This window comes from Elgaria multicarinata, chromosome 7, assembly GCF_023053635.1.
Source record: "Elgaria multicarinata webbii isolate HBS135686 ecotype San Diego chromosome 7, rElgMul1.1.pri, whole genome shotgun sequence".
NCBI classification, from domain to species: Eukaryota; Metazoa; Chordata; class Lepidosauria; order Squamata; family Anguidae; genus Elgaria; species Elgaria multicarinata.
Genome location: NC_086177.1, coordinates 66,515,694 through 66,537,774, shown reverse-complemented (window position 1 = coordinate 66,537,774; position 22,081 = coordinate 66,515,694). Strand labels below are relative to the sequence as shown.

At 39.2% G+C, this 22,081-nt stretch overlaps 1 protein-coding gene across 1 annotated transcript; it reads left to right on the top strand.

Annotated features, from left to right (window-relative positions):
* Positions 1-2,975: 2,975 nt before the first annotated feature.
* LYPLA1 (lysophospholipase 1) lies at positions 2,976-21,783 on the top strand. Its single transcript, XM_063130723.1, has 9 exons — positions 2,976-3,099; positions 6,321-6,352; positions 7,748-7,813; positions 9,495-9,542; positions 11,897-11,967; positions 15,323-15,396; positions 16,430-16,531; positions 18,108-18,284; positions 18,951-21,783. The coding sequence occupies exons 1-9, from the start codon at positions 3,031-3,033 to the stop codon at positions 19,002-19,004; spliced, it is 693 nt and encodes a 230-aa protein (XP_062986793.1). The 5' UTR covers positions 2,976-3,030; the 3' UTR covers positions 19,005-21,783.
* Positions 21,784-22,081: the final 298 nt, after the last annotated feature.

The window sequence follows — 22,081 nt, the reverse complement described above, 5'->3', positions numbered from 1 at the left end:
CAATTACAATTACAATAAAAAGAAATACAGGGAGCAATAAGATGGAGTGGCATGATTAGTTTCATTATTACCCAGGGAAAGCCTGGGTCAAGTTATTTTCAAGTGGCATATGAAGGATGCCACATTTTCTGGGGGGTGGAGTGCCTTGAATGGGGGAGGGTTTTCCAAAGGGTGGATGCCACTACTGGGAAGGCCTGCCATTTTGGTATTGTGTAATGGTATTTGGTTAATTATGGAATGACTAGCAGGGCCTCCTCTGACAATCTTAAAGGTTGACTGTGTATATATAAGGGAAGATGGTCTACTTGATATCCTGGTCCTAAGTTGTTTAGGGATTTGTATGGCAATAACATAACTTTGTATGTGGCTCAGCAGCTAATAGGCAGCCAGTACAGTTCTTTTAACACAAATGTTACATTATGTGAGCATAGCTTCTGAAGCACACACAAGGCTAGCCCCACATAGAGCATATTGCAGTAGTCCAATCCTAAGGTTACCAGTGCATGGACCACCATGATTAGGCTATCCCTATCCAGGTACTTGGCATACCAACTGAAGTTGGTAACTGGTGCTCTGAGCTTCCAGTAACGAAGATGGATCCAGGAGTTTGGACTGAGGGGAAATGCCCTATAGCCTGGCCCTATTAAGTATTACAAAATGGCCATAGATACCAAAAGGGGCTGTCATGTCCCTGTGAATGTGAAAGGAAGGGGAGGAGGGCTAACCTAATATTCTGGTGAGGCATTCTCAATCCTGCTCTCCAGCCAGCACATTGGCGACTCTTTCATATCAAACCTCTTTACTAAAATGACTACGGTAGAACTCACCTTCTTAGTCCTCAACAAACAAACACACTGAGGGATGGACCCTAACCACACAGGCCACAAGGGAGAAAATTAAACTAGATGGCACCCTCGCCACCACAGGTTCTTTTCCCACATTTATTTTATGTGCTGGTTCTTTATTCTGCCACCCCCACACTCTTTTCTTAATGATGCATAGGGAGCCAGCCTTGTGATTTAGTGGTAAATTTTCAAACACAGGATGAGCTCTTTATGCTCCTCTCCCATAGTCACATTCAAAACTCCCAAGCTAAGCCACACTCCACTAAAGCAAATATAATGAAATATCAACTTTAATGTTTCTAGTTTATATACAGGATTAGGCTATGTCTCACTCCAGATTATATTCAGCATAATATCTAAGGCTGCAATTCTGTGTACACTTTCCTAATGCGCATAAAATGTGCATGTCAGAAGCTTCCCCTTTCCCCTCAGGGGATTTATTTATTTATTTATTTATTTATTACATTTTTATACCGCCCAATAGCCGAAGCTCTCTGGGCGGTTCACAAAAATTAAAACCATAATAAAACAACCAACAGGTTACAACACAAATACAAAATTCAGTATAAAAAGCACAACCAGGATAAAACCACACAGCAAAATTGATATAAGATTAAAATACAGAGTTAGAACAGTAAAATTTAAATTTAAGTGAAATTTAAGTGTTAAAATACTGAGAGAATAAAAAGGTCTTCAGCTGGCGACGAAAAGAGTACAGTGTAGGTGCCTGGTTGTGGAATGAGCTCAGGGGAGCTCATTCCACAACCGGGGTGCCACAGCGGAGAAAGCCCTCCTCCTAGTAGCCACCTGCCTCACTTCCTTTGGCAGGGGCTCACGGAGAAGGGCCCCTGTGGATGATCTTAAGGTCCGGGCAGGTACATATGGGATTGCTCCTGGTCTGTTGGCATCTTAAAAAGTATGTCAGTAGCAGCAAAATGCATAGCTTTGGGGGTGCAAGAATTTCATTTGAACTGTAGAAGAACTACTGAGATACGAATTCACTTGAAAAGTGCCTTTCCTTCAAGTAATGATAGGAGTCCAACAATGGGGGTGAGCTCCTTGTTTGGGGTATGGCACTTGCCACCCCTTACTCCCCTCTGATGCCAGTCCTGCATAAATGTTGAGATACAGTGTGGTTGTAACCTCCAATCTGACCTGAGGTCCGTCCATCCACCCTCCCCCCCCCCCCCGTATCAGCATAGAGAGGTAAAAACTATACATTTGCAGTTGTAGCATCTCTAATTAAAGAAAACTAAACTAATAACTAAAGCACACATACATATTTAAGATATGTAGTGGTATGAGCCTGAAAATCTTTGTTTCTATTTAAGGCAAAGGCATGCTCCTACCTAATCACAGCTACGATAAATTTGGATTTTCGGCTACACTATGAACAGCTGTCACTTTTGCATTCAGAGTAAAAGCTACTCCCCTCTCATTTTCTGAATAGTTCAGGAAGTTTCCGCATTCGCACTGGAGAAATCGTTACTAAAGGCGTAACTTATGCATATTTAGACGGGGGGGGGGGGGAGGCCTGCAATTCCCAGCATTCCCTGACTTGTTGTAAACTTGTTGTAAAGGAGTTGTAAACCTTTTTATCTGTCTATACATGCATAGGATTGCACTCTAAAGAGTTGTATCGTATTTTGGACTAACTTAGGTCACATTTCTTCCACATTTCTTCACTCTAAGTAGGGCTGACCCTAAATCAGAATCTCTCCCGGGTATTAAATTCCCGGTTCTGTCTCTTGTTATTGGAGTCCGTTTCTATCTTTCTGCCACTCTAACTTGAAAGAGAGGAAAGCAAAACACGGCACCATCGAGAGGTCCACCCTGCAGACTAAACAATGGCCGGTCTAGCACTGCCTTTGAAACACATGTCAATGGCTGTAAGAGCTGCCACAGGAGCCACGCTTGCCGCCTATCCAGGCTGGGTCCAGCCAACGGGAAGCGGCAGAAGGTTCTGCGTCTGGATAGGTGGGCTGATGCGCGCGCGCCCTTCCTTTTCTCTACGTCCACGCGCCTGTTTTAACGGCTCCCCTATGCTATGCGTGAGAAAGGCCAGAGGGGGTGGACGCACGGTGCTTCCGCCCCATTTGCCTCCTTCCAATCCGTTTCCCGCCCCGCCCATTCCTCCGCTCCCTGTCAGTTTTTCACTGGCCGCTGCGGGAGGAGAAACCGGTGTATGTGCGGCAACAACATGTCCGCTCCGCTCCCAGCCATCGTCCCGGCTGCCAGAAAGGCCACCGCCGCGGTGAGTGTGTGAGGGGGGCGCCGCCGGACGGTGCTCACTTCGTGCGTGTGTGGTGGTGGGGAGTTGGCTCTGCGGGGTGCGGATGGATGGCGGGGTGGGAGCAGCCTTGGGGCAGGGGTAGCCTTGGGGCGCTTCCTCGGGAGTAAGCCCCACGGAACTTGGCGGGGCTTACTTCTGAGTCAAAGTGCTTGCGCAGAGCTTTGCTGTAAGTCCCCCCCCCCCCGCCTTTTCATAGGCCAGCTGGGGAAAGGCTGCGCCACCTGCCCCGGTCATTGGCCTGGCCCAGGAGGCCTCTGGCGCGGCGCCCTCCTCTGTTGCGCCTCGGTCGGTGGGAATGCCCTTGTGTCGCCTCCTCCGTCGAGATAATGGCTTGGGTTTTCCTCTGGCCAGCCGGGTTTTAACTTTAAATCTATAACAAATAACTTTAGTATATAGGAGAGGTATGGCTCTTCTCCCTTCTTTTCCTTTTTTTTTTTTTGTCAAAGCATAAAATTGGAGTTCACTAATACTTAAAATTTGCAATTGTACTATGCCAAGGCTACATTCCAGTGGGGTGTTTGTCCCTTGTTTAGGCTGGAAGTGTAATTAAGAGAACTAATTAGGACTACACAGCAGCTTGGATAGTTTTCTTGCTTCGGATTGTAGGACCCTAATTCATGAGCTGGATAATAACCTCTGTGTAAAGAATTAAAAATAGTGCGCATTTCTGTGGGGGGAGGCAGGTGGTGTTTAAGTAGAAACAAAATCACACTTAATGTCAGGGGAGTCAGATAAATTATTGAAAGGGCTTTGAGGAGCCAGTACATGTTTGTATTCTCATTAGCAGAAAGATTTACTTGCAACAAAATATTTTATCACCTCAGATTATTTCATAACTGTCTAAATGTGAACGCTTGCATCAAAATAATGAAAAGTGTGACTTGGAGCTAATGGAGTTATTTTTGTATCCGTTACCATGCAGGAGTATCCCAAATAAACAGTTCTAAGATATTTATCTGCTTAACTGGTGAAGCTTAAAATGTTGAGTAATAAAGGTGATACTGTTGCTGCTGAATATCTCTCCAGTATTTTTAAAAACTTGAGCAATACAAACAAGTAACTTAATAGGTTGGTGTGGCCCTAGACCTTTGATGTCTGTCTTCTCATCATTAGGAAAGGAAGGAATAAACAAGAATTAAGCCATTTCTCACAAAGACATATGAAGTCAGGTAATGGTCTGTTTGATCCTATAATTCCGTTTTAGTTCAGAGGTACAAACACAAGCATCTAAGCAGCACCCAGTTCCTTCCTGGCAAGTTGTTCTGAATTCCATGGATTTGTTCCCAATGGGGAAATTTAGTACCTCACCCATACTACAACCTGAACTGGATTACATTAGCCTTGATACTAATAAGGTTTGGTTGCTAGAAATGTTCTTCTTGTGTAGCAGGGACCATCCATGGCTGCTTCAGATGATATGGGTGCCAAATGAAAGTTTGCTTAAAACATGTCTATGTGGTGGCTGCTCCATATGGCGAGGCGTTTCTTGTGCACTGTCTCATTGCATTGATCTCTCCTCCTCTTCCTATGCTTTTATCTTTAACATATGTGCAATGCAAGCCTCTGCATCTTTTCTTGGAAGTCCCATTGAACTCCCAAGTACTTAAGATTGTGAACTTAGTCTACTTTTTTTGCCACAGGCACTTAACAACATTAATGTCTTATAAAGGTATGGAGGCAATAACATGTTTGGAGCTGATCCACATCAGGAGAGGGTAAAGCACATTCTGTGGGCTCCATGTAGCCCTCCTGTCCTTTTTGGCAGCCCCCCCTCTCACCAGCTGCCAAATTCACTACAAAAAAGGGGCCTATTTTCACTTGTCTTCAAAAAACAAAACGCAAGCTGTCTTTTGTTACCCTGCAGCAGCAAAAAACAGCAGTCCTAAAGGAAAAAAAATATCTTTTTGTCAACACGCTGCTGACTTTTGTCAACAAATTTGGTGGCAGGCGGGTGGCCCCCACTGTGTTCCAGCAGGGTATGTATATGTGCATAGAATTGGCCCTAGACCTCTGGCACTTGTCTACCCCGGTCTACATCATGAACTCATACATACACAGAAAGAGGGTCATTGTATGGAGCAGTGGAATGAAAAGGCAGTTTCGAGTGAGACTTCTAAATGATAGCTTCAAAGCAAAAAAAAAAAAAGATAGAAGGGCAGCACCCAGAAACACACGCTAATTTCAAGCACGTGTCAAAGGAGAATGTTCTTTTTACAGTTGAATTACCCAAAACATTTCAACAAGACTGTTCACTAGGGGTAACTGCCAATATCAATAGTAAAATTTGTTTAGTAATAAGACAATATCAGAATACAAAATTAATGAAATCAGTGTGAGAATCAGAATGCTAACATTAAGATGGAACATGGAATACTTTTTAAAAGGGATGATTAACAGCAGACTTACAAAATAACTATCAACCTACCTTGCATATTTTTGTCCAAATGTACTATGGAATGAGCTCCCCATTGAGGCTTGCCCTGGTCCAACATTGTCATATTTTCAGTGCCAGGTTAAGACTGTTTCCACGTATATGATGTTGGGGTATTTATGTCAGCTGTCTTGAACAGGATAATATTTACATTGTTTTTAACTATTTTAAATTGTTCTAAATTTTGTAAGTTAATTTTTAGTTGTTTCATTATCATGTAATGTTTGTGTAATGTTGTGATTTCTAATTTTTGTTAATTGTTGTGAACTGAGGAGATAATAATAACATCTATTATGATGTTTTTGTGAACCGCCCAGAGAGCTTTTTGTGAACCGCCCAGAGAGCTTCGGCTATTGGGCGGTATAAAAATGTAATAAATAAATAAATAAAATAAAATAAATATCTATTAAGAAGAATCCAAATCAGCTGTATATATCCCAGTGTATCAGAGAAGGGTGCAGTTCCTGATGTATTAATATTGGTGGCAGAGCTATAGATGGGTTCCCATACTTGCACAAGAGTGCCAGTTGTGCCTTTCTGCTGGGCCTGATATCTTAAAACCTGATCACATGAGCTGTCTTTAGCTAAGTCTGTTGTTTGGAGTTGGGATTTATGGGGAGTATGTGGCTGTTAAAAAAACTGCAAAAACAAATGCTACTGCTGAATAGTTATATATAGGCTCACAGAAGATGGCTTTGCACAATGTGAGGTTTTTATGCAATTGTCTAACTTGTGTGCTGTTAACTTCTAGGTCATATTTCTTCATGGTTTAGGAGATACTGGGTAAGTAAAATCTTGATATGTGATCTCACCATTTGCAAATGCATTTTCCTATTTGTGAACTGCAAGGAAAAATTACAGTAGACCCATTGGTAGGAGGCTCTTCTGTGCTAGATGCTATATTAGATGTAGAAATTGCACCTCATCCTGTAGAGCAGTGGTTCTCAACCTTTTTTGCTCCATTCCCCCCTTTCACCATTGTTCAGAATATAATCCCCCCCTTCCCAGATAGTTTAACTCAAAAGGTACATTCCAAATAATATGCATATAATATTGAAAATCTTCTATTTTTTTTCTATATTAGTCCCATTTAAAGGGGCAATGCAAAGCATGGCCCCTTTTACATTCTCGGCTCCCATGCTTTGTGTTGCCCCTTTAAAAGGGAAGCTTGAAACTTCTAGGATAAGGAGGGAGGGAAAAGAGAGCAAAGGCCTGGCTTTTGCGGACAACATGACACTTTTCTGGGAAGTTTTTAATAACATGTGTAGGAAGACATAATCTACAGGTCATCATACTTTGCTGAATAGTGGTCCCAATTCCCCCCCTGGAACCCTAAAATCCCCCCCCCCCCCCGGGTGGAATTCCCCACTTGTTGAGAACCCATGCTGTAGAGGCTGCAGTTCAGACACTTATTTTTTAAAAAAACTTAATTAAAGGAGCATTCCTATGTCCTCTAGACAGACTCTTGGGACATAGGATTGTTTGGTTTCCTGGCTCCAAGCTTATAGACAAGGCTCCAAGCAAGGAAACTTCCCTCCTCATTGAGACTATGTCAAGGAAATGAGGGGGCTTTAGATCCTGTGGATCCATGATGTTCCCCTTTCCCACGCATCACCAGTGAGAACTAGAGCAGCACTTTTGCAACATCTAATAGACCATTTGAGGCCAGCTGGCAGGCTGTAGAATTGCAATCTAAGTATTGGATATATTGCAATTACCCCCAAGAATGTTGTCTGTCTGTCCCCCCAGGGGATCCCCCACCCCAGGGGTTTCTCCATGGCTTTAATATTTGTAAAAATGTTGCAGCTCTGTAAGCACACTAAATATCAGATCTTCCATTTTGAAATTAATATTTAGATCTACATTTATTAATCATAGAATTAAAACATTTTATATGTTGAAGTTCTGTATGCAGTCTGCTTCTTGGAAGAAAATTGTTCTGTTTCCTTATCAAAATGTTCATTTTTATGCAGCTTCTTCAAGTGCTGAATAGGCTATTTGATACCTAAGTTAGAAACAGTTTTGCTAAATTATTTTTCTTCAAACCTTGCATTAGTAAACTTAGTAAAATTCTATTCTCTCCATGCTGCCATGAGAGAGCAAAGGGGATTAGAAAACTTTGTTTTTTGTGGTTTTGGAAGACTTTTAATGACACTTTGTTTTTGTGTTTTCCAATAGGCATGGATGGGCAGAAGCATTTGCTGGTATCAAAAGCCCACACATAAAGTACATTTGTCCGCATGCGTAAGTATGTTATTACTTTTTGGTTAGACTTCTCTCCCACCCCCCTTTTCAAGATGAGATTTCAGGTATAGGTTTAGTAAAAGAATCCTGAGGTTCTTGTATGAGAAACAAGGAATTGCTATACATGGTGGTTCTTAAAGTTAAGTATTCATGTCTGTATTCAATCACTTTAAACAAGTACAAACAATTTAAAGGTGTACACAGTTTCACTAGCATGATCAATCGCTTTAAGCTTGTGGGGGAATGGGTTAAAATGCCAACAACTTGCTTGTATGGAAGTGGTGAGCAGCAGTGTTTTAATAAGCAAGTAGTGATTTGAGTGTGCCTCGTGGAATGCCAGTATGAGTTCCTTTCATATATCAATTATGCATCTGGTTTGTGTTCCCTTCCATCACATGTGCGTTGAGATAGACAAGAAGGCAAAGCAAAACTTTCAAGTGCTCAGGTACCAGCACCTAGAATTCCTAGTGTGTGGTGATGAATCACTGGTTAAAGAAATTTAATTGTGGGGCTGGACTGTGTGCATCGAAGAGGTACTGCCACTGTAATCAGAATGCATGCAAAATTCAGTACTTGCAAAGAACCCTGTGATGTGGATTGTGGAAAAGCCAGCAGTGTATCATTCAAATATGTGAACGCAAAACAAGGTAGCAATGCAGGGATCCAGAAATTTCCTTCTGAAACAGATTTAGCCTCCACTGTTAGTAGAGGCTTCTCTCTGTTGGCCCCAACCTCTCTTGTTGGACTAATAGTGTATCAACACGAGCGTTGTAATTCTAACTTTTCAGTGTTTGTATCAGCTAACTTCCTATTAGCAAGGATTCTAACTCTTGAAATGAAAGAAATTACATAAATAACCACATTTTGATCATCCCATGGTTCAAAGAAACGCATATTAAAGCATAATGAAGTATAAATTAAGCCACTACACTTACGTCCTAATAAAATAAAGGATACTTTCACAATAAGTCCATGCTTTGCCATGTATTTTATGTGGGGGTATGTGTGTTTTATAAGACACTGGTTCCCAAATGGTATCATGCGACCACCAGGGGAATACCTCTTGGATGAACTATAGTGCAAGGAGTAGAGTGTGACTTCAGAGAAGGAGTGTTGCTGATAATTGCGCCCCCAGCCCACAGACCTCATGATGATCCATAAAGTATGTATCAACATCCCTTCTACTAAGCTAACATTTAAATTTCCTCCCAGTCTTGAATGTTCCGTATTAGTCTCATTTAGGGACTGGCAGATTTTAAAGTAGGGAAAGAATAGATCCATGGCGTGTCTAATGTTACATTATGGAAGGAACACAGGAAAATAAAACTTGTGAAAACTCAGGAGATCTATTGGCTCTCAGTGCCTCAATGAACACAGGTGTAGAAGTACCTATGGCTCACATTGCTCCAATTGGGATGCTCACTGTATCACTTTGGCAGTGAAAACATGGTGGGCATTTGGACAGGGGCAAGAGACCACTCCTGTTCTTGGCTACTACCCAATTTCTCTTCAGGTCTGCCTGTTGTCTTGAGAATCATGGCCTTCTAGGGAGCTAGTGGTGAAAATAATTCATATTGCAAATATAGTTTTTTAAAAAAACTAGTCTAGCATTTGCCAAAATACAGAAATGATTATTTCAAATAATTAGTAATTTTGATTAAACTTTTCCCACATTTTTCAGGCCAGTTATGCCAGTTTCTCTAAACATGAATATGGCTATGCCTTCTTGGTAAGTACTGGAGTGGAAATAATGCTGTGTAGTTCTCTAGATTTATTGCCTTTGTTATTCCTGGCCATGGTATTTATTTCAAAATATAAAGACGTTATGTCTTTATATTGAGGGAAAGTAGGGAGAGGGAGGAGAGAACATTGATGTTAGCCACTACTTGGTAAAAATGATGAATGTATATGGACACCATAAATAATACAACTTGCATTCACTTACGTAGTTAGCTTAATTTTAGATAGCATAGTTTTATATAAGACTAATGGCCAGAGCTCAGAATTGTGGCCTACCTGTGGTCTGTAACCCGTAAAGAGGAGGCTGGGCCTTGTCAATCTCACTGAGAAGTAGTGTCATCTATACCTCTCAGAGGGTGGACTTCTTACCACAGACAAATGAAAGAAGGCAAAGACAAGCTTGTATTGTCCACTATGCTGGTCTTTCATGTTACACAGGGAGTCTGGATGGAGATACTTGCTCAGAGTTTGCTTTGCTTACTTCCCTCCATAACAGATTTTGCTGTGTTGTTCAAATCATAATTATGCCTTCTGTGCTTACCTTAAAGACACAACAGCCTTCTCTGAGAACTTTACATAACCATGCCTCTCTATTACAGGGCCCTCTGACTCCCTTGCTTGTAGGGTCACCACCTTTTTTTCTGGCCTCGTGGCCTTTAACTGCAGATGATAAAAAGAAATTAAGGTGAAACATTTCTCATTTGTCTACCAGCTAGGAGTAACTTTACTTAAATTACCTTGTGTGAAGTTGCTGTTAAAAGCACAGGAGCAGGACAAGAAAAAAGATGGAAACCAGTTCATAGCAACTCATGTTCATAAGCCCTGCAATGTTGACTATATTGGGATGCTTCTAAAAACTCCATGAGAGGCAGGAATGTATAGCTACAGTTTTTCTAGCAGGGTGGTAGAAAAAGCAATATCTGTTACAGCTATTCATGGAGTACTTAAAAGAAGAGGAGTAGCAATTATAGCCATGTGTGAACAGACCAAAATTCTTGCTTGCCACTTCTTTTCTTCAGCTTCATCCATTCATCCAATAGCTGCTTCCGTGTTGGTCCTTTTTTCTTTAGCTTTCCTAGACCTCAGCCACAACACAGCCTTTGCTGCCCAACACTGTTGTTTCTCCCCCAAAGTTGCTTTCTGCTAAAAACATACTGCTTTTGGACCTTAGGGCCCTTATCTTGTTGGTCTTTCCTGAACTATCTTCTTCTGTCTTCCTCAGGCTACTTTCCCTCTAGGTGCCTGTATTTCAGTCTGCCATTGACTCTGCTATGTAACCTTTAAGTTTCCTGCTTCTTAATTTCCTAATAGGTCTCATTCAGTTTGCCTCATGCTAACACAGATTTATTTTATTACATTTATATACCGCCCCATAGCTGAAGCTCTCTAGGCAGTTTACAAAGATTAAAAAGATTAGATTAAAAAGACTGAACATTAAAAATCAATATACAAAATTTAAAAACAAAAATCTAAAAACGCTAACATTTAAAACAATTTTTAAACACTCAGCCAGGCCAAAGCTCATTCTGGAGTCAGTTAAAACTCAACATATGCTTTTAAATGCCTGAGAGAAAAGGACAGTCTTAACCTGGTGCCGAAAAGTTAACAATGTTGGTGCCAGGTGGGCCTCATCGGGGAGATTGCTCCATAATTGGGGGGCCACCACAGAAAAGTCCCTCTCCCTTTTTGCTGTCTTCCGAGCTTCCCTTGGAGTAGGCACCCGGAGGAGAACCTTAGAAGTTGAGTATAGTGTACAGGCACCCTATAGTCCATGTGATGTTTTAGTCCCTATTCAACTGCTATCTTGCTTCCCTTGGAAGAGGCAGTCTCTCAAGTTCCCATGTAATCATTTTCCAGCACTTTCAGTATTTGTAAAGTTTCACTCAGTGCTGGACACTTCATCACCAGCACTACCAGCAGTAAATCCCTTCATATATTGCAATATAAAGATATTACCCTGCTCTGTGCTGTGGATTATTTTTTGTCCCGCGATTTCCTGTATGTGCTGTAACATTGTGAACCAGATTCAAACAACTTTCAATTAAATGTGTTTAAATGAGCCTGTAGATCCAGCATTACACTGTTGTACTTCAGTTGATTGGTGTATCCAGGAACACACTGTTCCTTGTGATATGAAGTGTATGATTAGAAACCTGAAAATGTATTTTCCTCTGCTCAGTCTTCTGTTTATAAGTGCACATTTTATAGATAATTTATGGTTTCATAATTCTCAATCTCTTTTTGATACAGGATTGAACCTATATGCCTTATTTAACACCTGTTCTGAATGTTATTGTTGTGTAGAAACCTGAGTAATATAGCATAGTAATTGTTTGCTTTAAGGTTTGATATTATTGGACTTGCTCCAGATTCACAGGAAGATGAAGCTGGGATCAAGCAAGCATCAGAGAATGGTATGTTATTTTACATGTTTGGTGAGATAGAGATGGATAATTGCTTGGGTTTTCGCCAACTTTTAGCCTGACTTGTAATTGCAATATTAGTTCATATTCTGTGAAATTAGCTGCAACTTGCATTCCTATTGTTGAACAGTGAGGTTTTAGTAAATTGACATTATGCGTAGAATTATTAGACATAGCAATTACAATTCCGGTCAATCCAGTACTAAAATTTAAGAGGTGAATTATAAGATGTGTTGCTTTATATTAATGTGTTCGAGTCACTAGAAATAAAGTAGTCCTAAATTTCAGCTTGGAATCCAGGGTGTTTTGTATACCTACAGGTACCTGTATACATCACAGTATAACTATGCTTCTATACTTGCATAAATAGGGATGGTTTGTGTTTGTCTTATAGGCATTTAGACTACAGATTACCTCAGTGTAAAGCAAGTGAGGTATCTCTCATACCACATCTTAATGAACACACATGCACCTGTATTATCAGAGTTTAATTGTGAATTCTGCCTAAAAATAGCAATCTGAGGTGGTTGAGTGCTGACAGGATTGGCTACTGTGAAACAAAAAGGAGCTATCAGCATGCTTGGCAAAAACCTGGGGTACACAGAAGTACAAAATATTAATAATTAAAACAGCAAGAAAACCAAAGGGTGTAAAACCCTTTTTTAAAAAGCCAAATGACAGAACATGTTCAATGGCCTCCAAACGTCACAAAATGTAAAGTGTCCAAAAAGAAAAAGGAAGAATGGAGTTGGCAAGTGTGTGGGAGTGGAGAGAGTGAATTGGTTCTCTTGAGACCCTTACAGCTTCCAGTATGGTGGAGGTCATGATGGTTTAATGGCAACCTTTGTTGCAGGTCCCACCTATACTACCTAAATTTCATCATGTATGAATAGACAAACAAAACCATTGAATACACATAGGAATCTTAGTATTTGTGTCATGTGTGCAGTATGCATTCTGTGACCAGTGAATGACCATACTTTGCATTACACTTACTTAGGTTGATGTCATACCAAGACTCAGGATTTTGAAGCTCTCCAGAGTGTTAAAAGCAACTTGTGCTGTAGAAAGGTGGTAGGAAGCAAAAACATGCAAGCCTTGTGGAGAAACCTCTGTGGCACTGAAGTCATTACTGTAATGCGTGGACATTGACTGCTGGCTTTGAGGACAACATCTTCTATATATCATATTCTCCATTAGTCTGTTAACTTTAAGTGCTTGATTTGGTGTCAGTCAGCAACTTCCAGTTTCAGTATTGCTTATGAAAGGAGTCTTTGTGTAAGTGATGTTAGCAGTCTGAAGATTATGAATGTTATTGCAGATCTTCACTCCTACACAATGCTAATTGAGAGAAAGCTACATATGGAGATAACATGCCTGATTCTTTGTAATGTAAAAGAACAGTATTGTTCTACTGATGTCTCAAGTTGATGTTTAGTGGAGACTAAACTGTGTGATTCTAATCAAAATTATGTTCTACTTTGAGCAGTTTTGATTATTGAGAAATTATAGGATGAGAATGCCTTACTCTGAGTCTAATTATTCACCTCCCTAGTCTCCCTCTAGAACACAATCATTCCAATCTCATTGAAATGAGTATTTGCTCAATTTTGTAGTCTGGGCATTTTTGCTATTGACAGGCTTATTACAAGCAACTTCCTATGCCCCTTTCTAACTGTTATCCACCTGTTTAAAATGTAACTTTCTGTTGCAACTTTGCTGAAATACCATATTTTTTGCAGTGCAGCTGAGTAAATGTTAGTAACAATTTCATATTTCTTGTCAGTCTTTAATACCATTGTTTTGTTTCACTACCATATTCTTTTCCAGGTTAGCCCTTAATGTATTGTTCTGTGTCCTCAGCATAGTTTACATATGATATAAATCTAGTATTGCAAGTAATAGTTATTTTTGAAACATTCATTTTATTAGAACAACAGAACAACACTTAATTCTCAGTTTGATACATGTGTTAATTACAAAAAAACAAATTAGTTTTCATTATTCCACAACAGTTCTGTTTTAAACAGTTACAATGAATTAATATAGCTTAACAATGATGGGAAAGTTTTGTATAAATTTATAAGATTCACTGAATAATTCTTCTCTTTGGCTTTTATCAGCCTTCCCCAATCTAGTGCCGTCCAGATCTATTGGATTACAACTCCCATCATTTTTGAACATGCAGAGGCTGATGGAAGTTAAAGTCAAAGCATCAGGGTTAATTCTGAACACAAGGATCAGCTTGCACTTACGAAATTTAAACAAAAACTAAAAATAAATCAACTGCAGCAAAGTTACAGCAACTGTTAAAGACTATAAACGTATCCTGAAGCCTACAGAGTGGAAGTATTGGCTTCCTGGAACATTTAACCAATCAATGGACTAATACACAAACCATAAGTTGCCTAGGTAATTTTGAAACTCCTTGGACTCCTCTGAGCAGAATGAGAGTCCTGTGCATTCCAATAGTTGGACACTGCCTTGTTTGCTATATTTCACTCCTTTCTTTATTCTCCTTTTTCCACCTGCATTTTACCATCAGTACTGCAGATAATAAGCAAGCAGATGGAGTGGGAAATAGCAAAGGTAAATGGCTGACATTAGTGAGGATACGGCCATTGCCTGGGTATACATGGGATCATTTGTTTCATCTGTATTAGAAGAGTTAGTAGAAAGTCTCTGACTTCTTTCCAGTTGTATATGTAAACCTCTGCCTACTTTACTTCCTCCTGAGGCTGTTTTTTAGGTGAGGACTGATATGCCTAATGAGTGATTCTAATCTCAATAACTTCAGTTTATTTAATCTGTTCTTCCCATGTATGTTGCCAGATAATGGGATGAATTTTTACTATTTCAAATCTTGAAATACAAAACTTGTTTTGTAAGGAAATGACTTGGTGTCCCACAGAGGAGCTAATGCAGCAGGTGTCTGCTAGTTGGGGAGCCCTTTAGCAGGAAGTTAAGAAACCTGTAGGCCTCACTACACTGGAGAAGTTGCAGGATTTGGGAGCAAGATCCTGGCCTAGAATTTTCACATTGCTTGAAAGGCAAGTAGATTACTAGGCATGTGTCTCACACTATAGAAATGGTGGCTGGGAGAGTAGTAAGGCTAGATAGGCTGTTACAGGAGCAAGGGCGTATAAGGACTCCCAAAGCCTCAGGGCAGGAGGAAGAAGAAAGGGATGTGTCAACCCCAGCCCTTTATGGTGGTGGTGGTGGTGGTGGTGAACCTACACATTAGCTTCACAGTACCTTCATGACATTGCTTCACTTTTTATGTGATAGCCTCATGATAGTCGTTCATTTTTTGTAATCATCATTAACAACTAGACTTCCTTTACAGTGAAAGCACTTATAGAACAAGAAGTAAGGAATGGAATACCCTCAAACAGAATAATTTTGGGAGGATTTTCTCAGGTAAAACTGAATTCTTCTCTCCATCTAGCACTGTTTCTGTGCAAGTTGAAGGTGATCTTTACAATATGGCGAGTCTGCTGTTACTAGTCTATAGCTTCAAATCCAAATAACTTCTCTGTTACTTTCTGTTAACCTATGTTTTTCAAGCCACTTTCTTATGCTCATGCTCATTTTATGTATGTAGCAGCATGAGGGGTTTCCTGGTATTTTTATGGGCTTGTCATACATTTATTTAAACCCATTTCTCTTGTTTCTCCAGAGCTCAGGATAAGTTACTAGTTTCAAATCAATAAAATATGCTAAAAGTAGAAGTTAGGCCCATATGTACTTGGTATTGATGATTTAGAGCTAGCCAAAACAAATACTGCATAGTTTCTAGAAAATGCTCTGGCCTTGGCAAACCTCTCTAATACAGGAATTGCAGGATCTATGGAGCAACCACTGAACACCTCCCCATGTGTCTTTATGCATTTTACTTGGCATATGAGTGAGATTATTATTTATTGATTCACAGCCAAACATAGTCTGTTATGGGACATAAGGAATGAAGTAATCTCTTGGACTGCCAGCAGGCTAGTATGCTTAAGCAAGTGAGGATTTTGTAAATGGGAATTTGATGTTGAATAAACTCAACCATAATGATACTCCCTAGGAATAAGATAAATCAGGGTGCTCATTCTCTTGTTAATAAAGCTTTTATCATAAAATAATTTCACAACAAAGTGCCTGTTGGAAAGCAGATGTTTACAATTGGCAGAAGTGAAACTCAAATGAGGCACACACTTGAAGAGACTTGGTGTGTGGAACATTCCACCTGAAGATCAGCCTCTCATTTTAAGGAAGATTGAGGTAAAGATCTAGCAACTTACGCTTCTGCCACATAAAGGTAGAACATTGCTGTTTGACTAGTTTCTAAATATTAGGAAAGAAGTGTAGTTGAAGTCAGAGCATTTTGAATGAAGTGATTGCAATGTGCAATTGATCACTGTGTGATTCAAATTGTAGTAATGACTTTTACCTTTGGTTTTATTAGGGAGGAGCGTTATCTCTGTACACAGCTGTCACAACACATCAAAAGTTAGGGGGCATTGTAGCACTCAGCTGTTGGCTTCCACTGCGGACCTCATTTCCACAGGTAGTATACTGCTTTCCTAAAATTCAAAATAAAACAACTGAATTCAGTTATACTTTACCTTTCATTCACCATGCATGATAGAGGAGCAGAATTATCAATATTTCTTTCCTTTTTTTTTTAGCATAAAGGCTGCTTACAGCAGGTTAAAGAGCCTCCTGTTTGGTGCATTTTTCCATGCCCCTTCTCTCTATATAAAATAACCAACATTTCATGAACTCAAGATCTCAAGAGTGTTTTCTGATTTTAAACAAGATACCAACTGGATGTTTCTTTGCAGCCTTTCCTTTGAATTGCACAGGAAAAAAAAGTCTACTTTATACAATAAAGCAGGAAGGGGAACCTCTAGCCTAATCCAGCCACAAAGGTTCCCCATCCAACTCACAGAGTCTTGACTTTCCTCTGCGGGCTCTACCATCTCCCTAAACTCTGTTCCATGGAAGCTACTAGGGGCCTGGGGAGGAGCAAAGGAAAGAATCTCCACTGCTATCTCCAATCTACAAAGATAAAGCAGGGATTTCCCTGTATATCGTTTCCCCCTGCCCCATTCTGATGGCAAGTGGCATGCAGGGAAATCCCCACATTATCTCTGATGAGGATTCCCATTAGTGTGTGCTGCTCACCCTCCCAAGTGTGAGGGTGAGCAGTGTGTTAAATGCTTTCTCAGCCGAGGCACTGGGTGGAGGAATGATCTCGAACCCAATGTTTTTGCTGGGTGGCTTTGGTACATGTGTTTTCTTTGGCTGGGGAAACCACATGTGTACCATAGCCAGGTGTGAAGGAGAATCCTTTGCTCTGCCCAGGCTTTACCCAGCTAAGGAAACCTCTGTGGGTGTGGGTGTGAAACTGAGCCAGCTCCGTCCATTTTGCCCCGCTGCCGGATTTTGTTTGGCCTGCTGAGTGGGAGGCATCTTCCCTACCAGAAAGTAGTTCCCCACCCCTGCAGTAAAGGGTCTAAAGTAAGAAAATACTTGTTTCAGCATATGAGCCTATTATGGAATGCTTGGATTTCTTTTATAAAACCCACTTAAAATATACTTTTAGGCAAAATTCTTTGAAATGTAACATGAATGTTAAGAGTTAACACCTCTTGTCAGGCTTGCTTTACTGATTGAGTCAGTTCATTGAAGTATGACAGCTGCTGCTAAGACGGTTTGATGGAATTGTTTTCCACTTAAATTACACGTGCTTACTGTGCTTTAAAAATGCAATTGGCAATTTAGTATGATTACTAAATTCTAATGTATGTTAATGTGTATAGAAAAGGTCACTTTTTTTGATTTCAAGTCTGTACCACAGACAAATTTCAAAGACAAACAGCATTGCATAGTTGATAAACTGTTGGCCTTGAGTCAGGGAGACTTCGGTTTGAATTTCTACCCAGCCACAAAGCTCACCAGGTGACCGTGATCAGCTACTGAATCTCAGCTTAACCTACCTCATAGGGTGGTTGTGCAGATGAAAGAGGAGGTGGCTCAGATGCTTAGAAAAAGGCTGAAATAAATGAATAATAATAATAACAATAATCTGAACAACATGCTTTTCACCTGTATTCTGACTTTCTGTAACTTTTTGATAGGGTGCCATCAACTGTGTCAACAAAGACATTCCCATTCTCCAGTGCCATGGTGATCGTGATCCTTTAGTCCCGTTAATGTTTGGTTCTGTCACTTCTGAGACACTTAAGACTATGCTAAATCCTGGCAACATAACTTTCAAAACTTATTCGGGCATGATGCATAGCTCGTGTATTGAGGTAATAACTATTTTACAACAAAAGTGAGTTGAGTGTTTTAATTGGAGAGCAGTGGGAAATATTGCTGCCATCTAAAGTATTATTTATTGCTGTTCAAATTAATACACCAGGTGGCATTGATTTCTAAGCACTGGTAAAAATTATTTGAGCATTTTTCATTCTTTAGATAAGATAAATCTCCATAAGTAATGGAGTATGTCAGTCTTAAAATAGTTCTTCACTTCGTTTTATAAGAGTGGTATCAAATTTCAAGTATTCTGAATTTTAGTATCAACTAAATAAGTCAGTTTTTTGAAATGTAATTCTGACTTCATTAGCATTGAGCCTGCTAGCACTGTTTACAGTGCAATCCTATACATGTCTATGCAGAAATAAGTCACATTGTTTTCTGCGGAGCTAACTCCCAGATAAGTGGGTTGCAGCCTTAATCCAAACCATTTGAAAACATAATGGCAAGTCAGTGGCATGCAAAATCTTTGATTTTAGTAAAGTAAAATAAGAGTTAATGTTTTCAGATTGGCTGAATGGAAGAGAATTGGATGAAGTTTTCAGAAGAATTATCTTGCATTGTAAAGGATCTCAGCAATATGCTGTTTTCTTGTATATTAATTCCTGCACTGTCAGTACTAATAAAGTAAACTGTATGATTGCTTTTATTTTTAACAGGAAATGATGGATGTGAAGCAGTTTATTGACAAGCAACTACCTCCAGTTGACTGAAAATATGTGAGAAGCCTTCTGTTAAATCCACCAGCATTATCTGTATTAGATTGTTTCTTTTCATGCAGCCATTTCTAAAGCATCTCTGTGCCTACAGTGTTATCTGTATTGCAAAGAATAGATAGCTAACTTCATGAGAAATTATGCTTTTTTCATACCATTGGCCATGGAGGAAAGGCATGTTGGAATATAATTAGGCATACTCTTCTATGCTAGATTGCTCCAAATTTAAAGTTGTCTGTTGATAACTGATGACTTCTTGTTTTAAATAATTGCTTAAATGAGAACATTTTAGGTTCAAGACTTGTTTTATTACTGCTTGCTAAATTGACATTCATGTATTGTACATACAGTATGTCGTATGTAAAATTCAATAAGCATGCAGTGGTAGAATAAGTATTCTTAAGGGTCAAGATTAACCAATATTATTGCATGTGTAAGAAAAGACTGTTGTCCAGTCTTCAAATTATCCCTACATTTGAAATCCTTCATCTAATAAGTGTGTGCTAGGCTACTTTGAAATATTGGAAGAAATATTCCATCTCTAGACAGAGTATTCCAACTGAGCTGCCCTTATTAATATGAAGTGTGACATAAAGATCACTAATTATTGTTTTATATAAAACTTTTAATAAATTGAAAATTCATAAAGCATTTTAAATTTAAGCCCTTGAAGGCTCTTCTGAATAGCCTAGTAACTTCCTTAATTGAGAATTTAAAACCAGAAAATACATCTTATGAACAATTTCTCTTAAATTGTTTTCTTTTGCTTCAGATAAATCCAGCATGGTGCTGTAACTGCACAACCACTGCTATAATAGAGCAGTGCATTGCAATCACTTATGCCTTCACACTTGGCTTTTCCTTTAAGTTCTTAATAAAACTTGAACTTCTTGTCAAAACAAAACATGTATTCCCCTCCCACCAAGATACCAAATAACAAGCTCTGACAAATGTTTGAGAAAAATATTCTGTCTTACAACTTGCCATATACATATAAAATAAAACTCAAAAGATTCCTTAGTAACTTGTGTAGCATAAGCTCAGAATTGTTCTACAGATAGTATTACAGATTTGGTGATGGGATTGTAGATGCATGAAAAAATTGAGTATGTTCACTCTCTTCCAGGCCCTGCTATTTTGTTGATTGCCTTAGGATTTCATTGCTAGTACATGCTATTCTTGATGTTGGAATTACTACTGCTAGGATTTCTTCTGTTTTCAGTTTGCTTTATGCATACAATTTTTATTTTTCCAAGCATAGACATGCAATCTAACCTGTCACTTTATTACATCTGCAGTCAAGACAAGCATTTAATTCGTAAGAACTGCAGTTGAGGTTATGGTGTCTCAAGGACGTTTGATCTTTTCCTATCCATCTTGTGGTTGTGCCTCACATTCCTTGACCCTTTCTGGGCCTTCTGAAGCTTATCAGACTGAGGGTCACCTGTATACTCGCAGAATTGAGCAGCAAAGCTGTTCCTGGATAGTACCACTTCAGGTTGCAAGCAAAAGAACCATGGTTCAATGTTCATATATTTTTAGGAGAACTTCCCTGCATGGCCACACCAAGGAGCTTTCAACCTAGCCATTTCCTTTAAATTGTGATTTCCCAGCGGGTAATGTTGAATGGAAGAGCATTGAGATATGCAACCTCCCCATCTATAGCTTGCAACAATACAATTCAACAACAGCTACGCCACTTGATTCTGCTGATTACAACTTGGCCCTTAAAAGCAGTAAATGATTCTATAGTCAAAGTTTTGCCTCTGAGGTATTTCAATACTCGGTATCTCTGCTAGTACGCTGCAAGAGTTGTTGAACATAGGATTTGAATATGAAACCAGTGTGACTTTTCTCAGTGTTTATCCTGTTTTTACTGGAGAATAGTTTTCTATATAAATATTTGCTCCTAGAAGAAAGTGGTCTGGCAGTGTTCAACCACTTTCTGGTAATGTGTGCGCAAGTTTTCAGAACCTTGCTTTCTAAATTGAAGGTAGTCTACTAAACAGTGTTTCTTATGGAATAGTCACTGCATAGATACGTATTTCTCTTTAAAATCAGAAGTGCAAATAGATATTTTGATTTACTATATTATATTTATCTTATCAATTTAAAGAATTTGTGAAACTACTGAAATTGAAATAGTACCCAATAAGAAGGGATGTTCAGTTCACTATGGAATTTGACATCTAACATTTTGCCAAAAATCATTTTTATATCCAATATTAGATGACTTAATTGAAGTATTTGTGTGAAATACTTAATTGCCAATTTAATAATTTTAGCCATATTGTATATCATAGCCCAACTGCTGCGACAATAAAGGCAAAACCGATGGCTTCATTAGGAATTTTGCCATGATAGAGTGTAGCTTTTGGGTTTTCCTGAAGTGTTGTATAATGTCCAATGCAGTGAATTGCTGAAGGAGTACTGTACTCTGTGACTTGTATTTTAGATCTGTTAATTAAATGTTTGCCTTAATGAAGTGTATTGCTCTTCATTAAAGTGCAAAATGCATCTTTTTATAAATAGGTGCTATTGACTCTCAAATATAATTTAAGAATGTATGTATAGGATGTCAATGAAGCCATATGTTTAGGCCGGGATATTTTATAAAATACTACTATAATTTGGCTTTCCTTTATCCTCAGTTGTAGAAATCCATAGTTAACATCTTGATTTTATATTAACTGTTTATGGTAAGAAATCTGTTGTTGAAATGGCCTTCTTGTAATTGTAACCTTTCTGTTACTGTGAAATAAATTCTGAACAATCAGTGTATGAACTAATTCTTGTAGTAGGATCAGCCTTTATATGTGTATCTCCAAAATATGCAAAGTGGGAGGTGAATGTGGGGGGAATGTTCACTTGTGGCTTTAGGATAACAATTACACATGCACCTGAAAGCAACATCATCAGCATATGAAAATGAGAGAAACAGGATGTGGAGCAACATTTCATATCTTTGCTTCAAGGAGGCACTGTTAAGTCTTTTCATGGTATGAGTTCACATATGCACTGGCACAGATTTTGACTAGCTATGGCAGCCAAATCAAAATTTGTACTTGCCAGAA